This window comes from Danio rerio, chromosome 9, assembly GCF_052040795.2.
Source record: "Danio rerio strain M-AB ecotype USA chromosome 9, GRCz13ab, whole genome shotgun sequence".
Taxonomy (NCBI): Eukaryota; Metazoa; Chordata; class Actinopteri; order Cypriniformes; family Danionidae; genus Danio; species Danio rerio.
Window position 1 is genome coordinate 6,112,501 of NC_141029.1, and position 13,289 is coordinate 6,125,789.

At 33.9% G+C, this 13,289-nt stretch overlaps 1 protein-coding gene and 1 long non-coding RNA gene across 2 annotated transcripts in view; one reads left to right on the forward strand and one right to left on the reverse strand.

The window, feature by feature from the left end:
• Positions 1–13,289, forward strand: part of LOC147842240 (uncharacterized) — a 1,176,585-nt gene that overhangs the window by 319,909 nt on the left and 843,387 nt on the right. The gene's annotated exons all lie outside the window — the stretch shown is intronic.
• The window catches only part of cckbrb (cholecystokinin B receptor b), a 62,658-nt gene that overhangs the window by 14,521 nt on the left and 34,848 nt on the right, over positions 1–13,289 (reverse strand). The window contains exon 2 of the mRNA XM_087267463.1: positions 9,817–10,065. Coding sequence (XP_087123589.1) covers positions 9,817–10,065 — 249 coding nt within the window. The remainder of the gene's footprint in view (positions 1–9,816; positions 10,066–13,289) is intronic.

Below are 13,289 nucleotides of genomic sequence, written 5' to 3' on the forward strand. Positions count from 1 at the left end.
AGCATCTGCACATAGCTGATCTTTCTTTCACATGCTGGACCACCACAGTGCCCCCCTTGCTGTCAAATGTGATCTTATGACAAGAACTGGTTAAGAAATTGGCCCATAATGCCCAAAAATGCTTTTTCATTCAAAAAATGCAGCATTAATATTGATGTGGCTAGTAAAATATCTAGTCAAATATTATTTGAAAAAGATAAATCAGTTATTAGAAATGAGTTATTAAAATTATAATGTTTAGAAATGTGTTGATAAAATCTCTCCGTTAAACAGAAACAGGGGGGCTAATAATTTAGGGGGGCTAATAATTCTGACTTCAACTATTTATATATATATATATATATATATATATATATATATATATATATATATATATATATATATATATATATATATATATAAACATATTTATACATATATATATATATATATATATATATATATATATATATATATATATATATACATATATATATATATATATATATATTTTTTTTTTTTTTTTTTTTTTTTTTACATATGTGTGTGTAATTAAATTAATATAGCAACTTTAATCCGAATCAATGCATACTTAAATTATACCATGGAAAGATATATACACTGTAAAAAATATCCTTAAATTAGTAGTTTCTAATTTTTAATTTTATTTGTTACCCTGTTTATTTGTGCTTTTTAATTACTTCCAATTACAATTAACATTGAAAAGTTTATTATTATTATTTATTTTTTTAAGTGACTTTTATGAACATTTTAATAGTTTTAATGAACATATTTTCTGGGTTAATACAATACAATATTTAATTTTAAAGCACATTTAAAAACCACCAAGCTACAGAAACCTTGTAATAAACTGCCAGTACACCGGGACTTATTTCTCTGTATATTTTTTCTTGTACATTATATAATTTTAAACTAATATGTCCAAATTATATGTAACTTGGTTAAACTGCAGAGTTGCATTTTCAACATCAAATGCCGACAGAGTAGATTTGAAGCTCTCAAAATGCAATTCACAACCATAAATAAAAGAAAACATTTTGTTAAATACAAATTTAATATACTTTTTTTACCACACATATTTCCACATCCCAGTGTTGACAGACATGGGTACTGCACACTAACTAAACTAATATCAAAAGCTAAACGAACTTATTCAAAGTTCATCCACTACATTTTTGGAGTTAGTTGCTCTTATCACTGCATGCATTCACTGCACATCTCTCGCTCTCTATTTTCCCAAAAGGCTTTATGCCATCCGAAATTGAGAGCAACAAATCCTAAATGAGTTCTAAATACAAAGCTTGGTGAAAAAAAGTAATGAAAGGGTATTGTAGTTGACAAGTGTTGTAAAGCAAGATTTCTGACGACCCCTCTTGTTGTTTGAGGAATTACTGCCCGGATGGCCTGAGAGCTTTGATCGGATCTCACCCTTCACACCAAAGCTCATATCAGGAAAATTGTTCTTTGCTTTACAAATCCCCCTTTACTTCCCTCCACCCCCTCAGAAAGCAAACAGCAGGAGGGAGGTTTCGCTTGGTATGACGTGTTGGAAGTGCTGCCCTGTCACACTCTGACACTGTGTGGGCCGCGGGGGCCACTCGTACACACTCGAGCAAATAAGGTCTGCTCTCTTCTGAACTTTGTCGTCTCCAGGGCTTCCACCAGACAGTCAACATAATGCTGGTGAAAAAACATTCTTTAGAAACGCTATCAAATTGCCCTCGTATGCGAGGGAGAAACTTGACAGTTTAGTTGTTTCAGGCCACTGTACCTGAACTGTTTCTTTCGAGATTTTTGTGCAAAATGCTCTATATTGTCCGCTGATCCCAGAGCAGAACTGTCTTAAAGGGTTAGTTAAGAGCAAAAAATGAATGTTAACTCACCCTAAAGTGGTTGCAAATCATTATGAATTTCTTTATTCTGCTGAGCACAGAAGAAGGTGTTTTAAAGAAAGCTAAAAACCTGACTATTGACCTCCTACACCAGGGGTGGCCAACCCTGTTCCTGGAGAGCCACCTTCTAGAGATCTGCGCGGGACAAAATTTTGAATCCCGCTCCCGCCCGCACCCGCCAGGTTTTAGCTCGAACCCGACCGCTCCCGCTTATATTAAGAACTTGTTGTCCCGCTGCCCGACCCGCCCCGTTTTCTGCCCGCCGCGCCCGATCCCGCTAAAGAGCGGGGGAGAACAAAACCGAAAATCACCCAACTAAACAGTCCAGACAGCCATAAACACAAACACACACACACACACACACACACACACACACACACACACACACACACACACACACACAGCACCAAGCACACACACACAGACAAAGCTCTCTCTCTCTCATACGCGCGCGCGCGCACTAACACACACACACAAGCACCAAGCAGACACACAGGCGTTTGCTGTTATATCAACTCAAAGGGTTGTAATACCATGTATTAAGTACCAATGTAATACCAAAAGGTTTTATATAAAAGTATATAAATACTGAGTCGCGCCAGCTCCGGGCCGCAGCGCACATTATTCTCGGGCCGATGCGGCAGCGTCGGCTTGCTTGCGGCCGCCGCATCTGGCCAGAATCGGGCAGTAAGTCCACAAGCATCCGACCACTTTATTAGGAACACCTATTTAACAGCTTGTTAATGCAAATGTATAATCAGCCAATCACATGGCAGCAACTTAATGCATTTAGGCATGTAAACATGGGCTGTTTCTCAATTCCAAGAACGCAGAGAACCGACTTGCGTTCTTGTGGAGAGCGGTCTTGCCAGGTGTCCTCGGAAGAATGAACTCGGGAGACTGTGAGAAATGAGATGCTGCAGTCTTCCTGATGATCACGTGACCTTCACGTGTTTTATATTGATAATAATTTATTACATTACAGCATTCATTATTGTTTTTCCCCTTTTCAAAATGTATACTATGCAAAAAAGCACTGTAAATATATGGTGCACAATATAAATAAAACAGATTTTAATACGAATTTCCGCAAACAAACACCCTTAATGTGTTTGTTCCTTTATTAAGATCTCCATGGTAATGTTTATATTTACCGCTTCATTTAGGAAAACTCCCGAGGCAAATAAGTTCTATCTCTGTGATTTATGCGAGTTTGAACATGGCATGTTTGCCAGATGGGCTGGTTTGAGTATTTCAGAAACTGCTGGTCTACTGAGATTTTCACGCACAACCATATCCAGGGTTTACAGAGAATGGTTCAAAAAAGAGAAAATATCCAGCGAGTGGCAGTCTACAAATGTAGACACAAATGCCTTGCTGATGCCAGATCTCAGAGGAGACTGGCCAGTCTGGTTCGGGATAATAGAAAGGCAAAGGTAACTCAAATAACCACTCGTGGTATAGCAGATGAAGACCACACCAGGTGGCAGTTAAGAACAGGAATCTAAGGCTACAACTCACACAGGCTCACCAAAATTGGACAATAGAAGATTGCAAAAAGGTTGCCTTGTCTGATGAGACTCGATATCTGCTGTGACATTCGAATGGTAGGGCCAGAATTTGGAGTCAACAACATCCATCCTGCCTTGTATCAACGATTCAGGCTGGTGGTGCCGGTGTAATGGTGTGGGGGATATTTTCTTGGCACACTTTGTGCCCATTATTTGTGCCAAATTAGTACCAACCACCAGAGTATTGTTGCTGACCTTGTCCATCCCTTTATGACCAAAGTGTACTCATATTCTGATGGCTACTTCCAGCATGATAATGCACCATGTCATAAAGCATGAATCATTTCAGACTAGTTTCTTGAACATGACAATGAGTTCACTGTACTTAAATGGCCTCCATAGTCATCAGATCTCAATCCAATAGAGTACCTTTGGGATGTGGTGGAACAGCAGATTGGCATCATGGATGTGCAGCCGACAAATCTACAGAAAGTAAGTGATGCTATCATATCAATATGGACTGAAATCTCTGAAGAGTATTTCCAGTATCTTGTTGAACCTATGCTACAAAGGATTAAGGCTGGTACTAGTAAGGTTTACCTAAAAAGAGTAGCTGCGTCCCAAATGGCACACTATACACTATGCACTCATGCACTATGTACTTATGCACTTACACACTCAACAGGATAGTATATGTATGTAGTGTTGTCCCAAATGGCACACTAATGTTTTTTTACTAAGCGGAAATTCAACCCGTTTCCCTGATGACGTTTGACTGTTGCCAAATCAGTGAAATAAACGACTGAATTATCAAGTAATACCTGCCGTGAGTATTGCCGCATTTACCATGCGGAGGCGCTATAATCACTCTCGTAGGAGAATTTTGCTTTCACTATCCAAAATAAATAAAGTTATTCAACATGTGCGTCCGATCGCTCCGCCCCTTCCGCTACGTAAGCAAACCTGCGGTCGTTGAGTGCGTGAAGTGTCCATCATACCACACTTCATTTTAGCGGCTGAATGAGTGCATCATCCGGGTAATTAAAGTGCACTTATTATTTTGAGAGTTTTCAATGTGAACACACTACTTACACTATTTATACTACAAAATGGCGTAAAATAGTGCATAAGTATGCGATTTGGGACGCAGCTAGTGTATTGTCTGGGTTGTTGTTGCATTAAAAACCTTGTAATAAATTGCCCGTACATTTTCAGTAATTTTACCAACTTATTCCTCTATATATTATTTCTTATATATTATATTACTTCAAACTACTAAAATGTCAATAAATGTTGCTTTGTTAAACTGTAGAATTTTCATTTTCATTTCAGAACTATCCCTTTAAGTGACGTGGATTTCCTTGGAGTGCTCTGGTTTCCCCTACAGTCCAAAGACATGTGGTACAGGTGAATTTGTCTAAGCTAAATTGGCCGTGGTGTATGAAGGTGAATGTGAAGTTGTATGGGTGTTTCCCAGTACTGGGTTGTGGTTGGAGCCACATCTACTGCGTAAAACATGCTGGATAAATTGACAGGTTCATTCCACTATGGCGACCCCGGATTAATAAAGAAACTAAGCCGTAGGAAAATAAATGAATGAAAATATCCATTTAAGTTGATTTTGTTTTAATACCATTTTGCTAGCAGCCCTTGTGTGTCAAATCTGTCCTTGGATTTGTATTAGCTGTTGCTGGATGAGCTCTGAGTTTCATTTAGGGAGGTAGTGATCCATGTAAAAAGTGCAGATCAAGCTGGGCACATTCATATGTCTAAATCAGGGGCCAATTTCTCAAAGCCACGGTTAGTGCCAAAATTGGATATCCTAGTAATTGCATTACAAATGAGAAGTATTGTCTCACAGACATTTTTAGTGGCTCTATATGAATCATTTTTCAGTGTGTCTATTTGGAAGGCAACAGTTGATGAGCATGATTCCTCAATAATAGCTTGGTATGGATTTTAGTTCTCAAAATCTGGACTTTGGAAAGAGAATTCAATCCAAAATCCATTTGTGAATGAATCTTCGTTATGAATGACTCCTTCACTTGGCCGATAATAATACAGGTTTCTGGCAGTGCAGCATCTCGTTGTCATATTTCTTTTGCATTGTTTGCTGATTTTGTTGAGCTATAGGATTCAGAGCATGAGACTGATTCCTGTGATGCTCCAAGGACAGAGCTGAGGTCCAGCTTCCAGCCTCCAGCGCATAGACTGCAGCTCTGTACAAGTTGTTTGGCCAGTGGAGTAATGGTCCTGCCCTACTGAGCCTGGTTTTTCTCAAGATTTTTTAATTCTTCACTTTCACCAATTAGTGAAGTTTTTTTCTCGCCACTGTCGCCACTTGCTTGCATGGTTCGGGACCTGTAGAGCTGCGCATCAATGGATTGCTCTTCAATTTTTGGACTCTTAGTAGTGATTATTAAACCACACTGAACTGAGCTAAACTGAACTGAACTTAAAATCTGAAAACTGAACTACACTGTTTCATTTTACTATTATCTTCTATGTGAAGCTGCTTTGACACAATCTACATTGTAAAAGCGCCATACAAATAAAGGTGAATTTAATTTGTTGATACATAAAGTTAATATGTATTACAAAAACAAATTCTTAATAACCTGGAATATATTGTATTTAAAATTATATGCACGTTTTTTGCCGTGCCATAATAAGGACGCCATGCCTGTTCATTACTGTACTATAGATTTATTGGCTTTTATGGCTATAAAGCACTCATAAAATGTCGAATTCCACTGCCTTCACAAGTTACCTAAATTATCATAAATATGAGGTTTCTAGCCGGAAATGGGACATGCAAGGCCTCTGAAGTGCTCTTTTTTATTAGAAAACTCAGAGTTGTCAATTTGGGTCATGGGAGAAGGGGGTGGGGGTTGAGGGTTATAAAACTTGGCAGGGGCATACACTTCCTTGCAAAAAAGTTGACACTTGGAAGGACTTTTTTCAAAATGTATTTATTTTTCCCCACAATAGCTTCATCACCTTATTCTGTTTTTTTTTTTTTTTTTTTTTTTAATATTGACATACAGTTGAAGTCAGAATTATTAACCCCCTTTTGATTTTTTTTTCTTTTTTTAATATTTCCCAAATGATGTTCAACAGAGCAAGGACATTTTCACAGTATGTCTGATAATATTTTTTCTTCTGGAGAAAGTCTTATTTGTTTTATTTCGGCTAGAATAAAAGCAGTTTTTAATTTTTTAAAAAACAATTTTGGTACAAAATTATTAGCCCCTTTAAGCTATTTTTTTTTTCGATAGTCTACAGAACAAACCATCATTATACAATAACTTGCCTAATTACCCTTACCTGCCTATTTTACCTTATTTACCTAGTTAAGCCTTTAAATGTCACTTTAAGCTGTACAGAAGTGTGTTGAAAAATATCAAGTAAAATATTATTTACTGTCATCATGACAAAGATAAAATAAATTAGTTAGTTATTAGAAATAGGTTTCTAAAACTATTATGCTTAGAAATGTGCTGAAAAAATCTTCCCTCCATAAAACAGAAATTGGGGAAAAAATAAACAGGGGTGCTAATAAGTCAGGGGGGCTAATAATTCCGACTTCAACTGTATCTGACCAATACATTTCATAGCTCATCCCATCAGCATACCTCTCAATGTTATAAATACCCAATTTAATAATTTCGTCACCATGGAATTATAAGGTTCTGTCTGCGTTCTGAATGATTTTGAGATTTTGAGCTCCAAAGTTTTTCGCATTCCATAGCAAACAGTACGTGTGTAACATTTGTTTTTTTTAAATAAAAAAGTCTTAAAATGTAAACAATCTAAAAAAAGCATCCCATAATGTAAATAAGTTGTCATTTAGAATGTGTCAATAACTCAATTTAGATAAAAATGTCAGATAGAACCTTATAATTCTAAGGTGGCGATTTGTGTATAGCATAAACACAATTAAAAAGGCAAAATCTTTAGATATTCTAATCTCCACTGATGGCACTAAAATGTCCCAGTTCCAATCCATGTGCAACTGATTCTCAAAAACTGTGTTTCCATCCAAAAATAGGACTGAACTTTATGCGCAAAACTGGATTATCACATAAAAGACGTCCAAATAAAGCAACGTTTCCATCCAGCAAGTCAAAGCGAACAAAATCATCACTTCTTGATTAACTGGTACCAATTATCAACAGTAAAAACGTAATTTGCAGCAGTATGAGAAGGTCAATCTTTTCTTCATCTAATAAATGACTTGCGCTTCAGAAGGCAATCCTGACACGCAGTGAACTTGCCATGGTGTTTGAAGGAGTCAGACGCGGAGCACAGACACTCTTAATTCTGGAGGTTATTAATATTATAATAACACTAAGATTTAAACGGGAAGGCATTTTAGAATGACCGAAACAACAGTTCAGAAGGTTTACAGTGTGCTCAGCCTGCTGGTTTGTCCATTTACACACATTTTCATCATCACATGATCTTCTATCACAAAATCACGACCTTTTTTAATGCGCATACTGAAATTTGTGCGACAAAAGTGTTTCCATCGTAGTTTATGTGCATCTTTTCCTATCGAATAAAAACGTTTATCCTTCTCAGTTATGCGCATATGCTTTTTATGCACATTTTCAAAATGTATCAACCGTCAAATCAACCGTTTTGTATGAGCATATGCAAAATGCGCATAAAAATAGGCGGATGGAAACATAGCTATTGGCTAATCGTCATTTGAGGGTAGAGACTTACCAATAGGTCGACATAATGATTAGTCCACCCAAAAATGACAATTCTGTTAATATTTACCATGTTTTTCCATTGAATTCTCTGAGACCTTGATTCATCTTCAACCAAAATTAAGTTATATTCGAAGTCATATTTAACATTGTTGTTTGTTTGTTTTGTTTTTTTTACTACACAAATATTGTATGATTACAGTTGGGCCAATGAAATTACCATGAAGTTGTGATGATGTTTTAAGGGGCCCTGTCATACACCCGGCGCAGTGTGGCGCAAGACGTGGCGCAGTAGTCTTTTGGTAGTTTCAGCTTGGCGCAAGAATGGTTTTGAGGCGTTGCGCTACGCTGTTTAAATAGCAAATGCATTAGCGCTCATATGTGCGCCAATAGGCGTTCTGGTCTAAAAAGGAAGGCGTTCTGAGGCGCACTGCTGGCGCGTTGCTATTTTGAGAATCTATAATAGATTTTTCATTAGACCAAAACAAACCCGGTCTAAACTCCGGCGCCTCGCTTACGCACTGCTTAATACGCACAAGAGAGCAATAGGCAAATATCTTTACATATGAAAAAATTTAAATATTAAGGATATATATAGGATATAATAAGAATAGATATAGGATATAAATATAAAAGATTAAAATATTACAAAACATATTATTTTCTATCCCACATAAATATGAAAAATCGCTGCTTTTATGTCTTCTTCATCTCGGGAGGCTTTTTCAGTTCATTCATAACAATTTGCTTTTGTATAATGTTATTATATTTAGCAGTATTATTTATTATATCCATATTTATATTTGTTTTATTAAAAACAAGCTTAGATTTGTCCACCTGTCAGGTTTTAGACCATATGGGGCATGGCAGGTGTATTTGGAAATAACTCAGTATTTTGACCACACTTGGTCATTATTGTTAATTTATTCGTTTGCTAGAAATTAGAACTGAATTTAGAAATAGTTTTGAAACAAATCTTTGCGCTTAACAAACTAAATTAATTATTTATAGGCTTATTGATGTGTGCGTAAAGGTTTCCCTATCCAAGAGCGAATGTGAAAGTAGTTTCATTATCTCTCATTCTCACGCAGTAGATGCTCTGTTTAACAGTTTTCTGTTAAAAAAACTGTTAACTGTTTGCTTGTGAAATGCTCATTTTTTCCACTTAGACTTACTTTGCGTCCTGTAAATAGCGAATGCGCTCGACGCGATGCAGCTGGGTCTTAAAGGGAATGGGAGATGAGACTCTAATTGGTTTATTCTCAAAACACACCTATAACTCATTAAGAAAATAAACCATCCGTAAGTTAGCAAAAATGCGTTTTGACACGCCCTAAAAGCGTTTGCGCCTTGCGTTTTGCGCTCTGCGCATGGACGGTCAAAATAGAGCCCAAGATCTTTGCGTATCTTGTGACCATTTGGAGGATGAGAGAGCTCCTGGATTTCATCTAAAATATAGTTTTTTTTTTTGTTTTTGTTCTAAAGATAAACAAAGTTCTTTAGTCAACATGATGCTGAGTAATTCATAACTAATTAATAAATAACATTTCTGGGTAAGCTAATCCTTTGACTTGAAGCTTGTGAGGTCCTTTAATCAGTAAAAACTCTCCCTGGGTGCTGTACACCAAAACATTGACTTCAAAAATGGTTTTTGGTGATAATGCCAAATTTCTGACACAAAGCAATGAATCTTACCCATAAGATAGGCCACAATCTTGCACATGGCAGCCCCAAAGATGAAGTCCCCCATCAGGTTGGGAATGAGAGTGAAGGGCATGCAGACCACAGCCATCATCAGGTCACTGATGGCCAGAGAGAGCAGGAATGAGTTGGTCACCGTCCGCATTCGCTTATTCACCATCAGCACTACTATGATGAGCAGATTCCCAAAGACACTCAGCAGGAATATCAGACAGTAGAGCAGGATGCGCAGAGAATCCATCTCTGAAACATAAAGATTAAATACGGATCAACATATTCGGGTCATTATAAAAGATCAGCAAACCTTAACCCTATAAAGATCTGCTGTATCATATTTAAAGGCAATATCAACATGATCAAAAAAGACTTGCTGGAAGAATCTTCTTGTGTTGTTTGATGTGTAGTTTATCATTTTATCAGCAATTAAAATCTTTTTAGTGAAATTCTATCCATGTTCAAGTTTAGGTAGCAGTTTACTGTATGTTGTCATTTAACTGGTATTTTTATTTTTTTTAAATAATATGCAATAACATATATTGTGAGTAATGTTATTCATGAAACATACATGAACTGAATTTATATAATTCATTCATTTACAAAACCTACATTTTATTAAATAGTTAATAAATGATTGCTCTGATTCAGATTGTTCATTCATTCATTCATTTATTCACTCATTCCTAAAATCAATCAATCATTCATTGATTCATTCGCAAAATCTTTCCTCCATAAAATAATTCATTCATTAAATAATTCATTATTTTAATTGTTAAAAATCATTTATTTGATTTATTCACAAAATTAACTTAAGTAATTCACAAATTATTGCATTCATGAAAATAATCTAATCATTTGTTCGTTCATTCATTCTTTAAAAAAATCATTAAATTAACTTATTAATTCGATCATTCGTTCATTTTTTCCAAAAATTGATGGAATGAATTCCATTCATGAATTTACAAAATCTTTCCTCCATAAAATCATTCATTCATTAAATAATTAATTATTTCATGTATTAAAAATATTCTATTATTTGATTCATTCACAATTTAATTATGTAATTCACAAATTATTTAATTGATTAAAATTATTTATTTGTTCCTTCGTTCATTTGTTTGTTCATGCATTCTTTCCAAAATTCATTCATTAATTTATTCATCTGTTAATTTGTTTATTTGTTGATTATTTAAAAAAAACATTCATTCATTCATTTATTCATTCATTCATTCATTCATTCATTTATTAATTAACTAATTCATTCGTCCTAAAATATTTTCTCCATGAAACCATATATTCATTAAGTAATTCATTGTTTCATTCATTAAATATCATTCATTATTTGATTAATTCACAAAAGTATTTTATTCATTTGTTCAAAAATAATTCATTCATTAAAAATCATTCATTTATGATCTATTTGATTCACTGACAAATTCGTTCATTTGTTCAAACACATTCATTCAAACACGCTCATTCATTCACAAAATATTTTCTCAACAAAATCATTCGTTTATTCAGTATTTTGTTTTCATTAAAATCATGTATTTTTTTATTTATTTACAAATTAATTCATTAATTACCTCATTCATTCACAAAAAAATTGTTTAAAAATAATTCATTTATAAAAATCATTCACTCACAAAATCTTTCCTCTATAAAACTATTCGTTCATCAAATGTTAGTTCATTCATTAAAAATAATTTATTATTTTATGAATTCAGAATTTATTCATTCATAAATTAATTAATTCATTCACAAATCATTCATTAATTTGTTCAAAAATGACTTGATTCACTGACAAATTCATTCATTCATTCATTGAAATGTATTGTACAGTATGTACAATGCAATGTTACAACCAATATCGGATACCAAAGACTGAACCCAGATACTAATTAATTCAATACTAACTTTAAATTAATACTTTTTTTAAAAAACTTAAACGCTGCTACATCGAATAATGAAGCAACATTATTACACTCATATTTTGACATTACTTTCATAAAAGTTTATGAAACATTACAGTGAATATTTGAATTCAATTTGTGTCATTTGTATCCCTTTTGTGCATTTTATTTGATGCAGACACATTAGTGAATCATTTTATTTGACTAAATAACAGCAACTGCTCCAAATTGCATGCTTTGGTTCAGTTTGTGCATCTGAATAAAAACTGAAGTGTTTGTTTCCTATTCAAGTATAAGGTCCATTATCTGATTATCAAATGAGCCATAAAAGCTCATATAAATTGCACAAAATTGTGCTAAATCCAAAAACAGCAACAACAAACACACACTGTGTCAGGCTTTGGTATGTTAAAGTTAGATAAAATGAAAACGGTAAAACCAAGTCAAGTCAGCCAGTGAAGTTCAAATAATTACTACAGAAATAATAGAGGAAATGTTTGATTACGTCCAAGAGTTTGCAAATCACTTAAATGTATCATTGCATATATTCAATTACTGAGCGTGTTTCAAGGGTCCACTCCGGCACACACTCTCAGTTGATTACTGTTTGGGTTTATTTTCAACTCTGTCTGCAATTTCCTGATGCAAATTATATATTTATATAAGAATCACAGATGATTACTGGAGTACTTCTGCATTCTTCGAAACAAAACCTCCAAACGGACCTTGTTGAATGGAAAGATAAGGCAATATCTCCTATAAATAAGGATAGGTATGCATCACAATACTATACACACCTGCACACATAAAACACTATCATTACAAATGTGTGGCTTTATACTCCGATGATCATTTGTGAATAAGAAATATATAAATTGACACACATTTTGCAAATGGTTTATGGTCCTAAAAATGCTATTACTATGGAAATAGAAATAAAATGTGTATTTTTTTATTTATTTATTTATTTATTTATTTATTTATTTATTTATTTATTTATTTATTTATTTATTTATTTGTCTATACATTATACATATATTCATATTCTTAACCGCATTATAGACAATGTTATTATGCCAACAACTTGTACTCTGATTATTATCTTTTATATGATTCTTAGTTGGTTAATACTGTGTGTGAGATGGATATATTAATTTACTTAGGCCTGTTTATGACTCATGACTGTTTGAACACATTTTCATAATTATTGAGCACAACATAACAAGTAAATAATTTATATTAATTTTAAAGTTGTATAATATAATATAATATAATATAATATAATATAATATAATATAATATAATATAATATAATATAATATATACTGATAATGCAATATAATATAATATAATATAATATAATATAATATAATATAATATAATATAATATAATATAATATAATATAATATGCGTCCCTAATAAATGAGTTCATCACTCTCTTGTCAATTTATATTTTCTAAATAATTGTGTATTTACATTAGATTAGTCAGTACCAAATCCGAAACTAAAGCTAAACGTACAACAAAAATGAATATGTTAGGGGAAAATATGAAATTAAA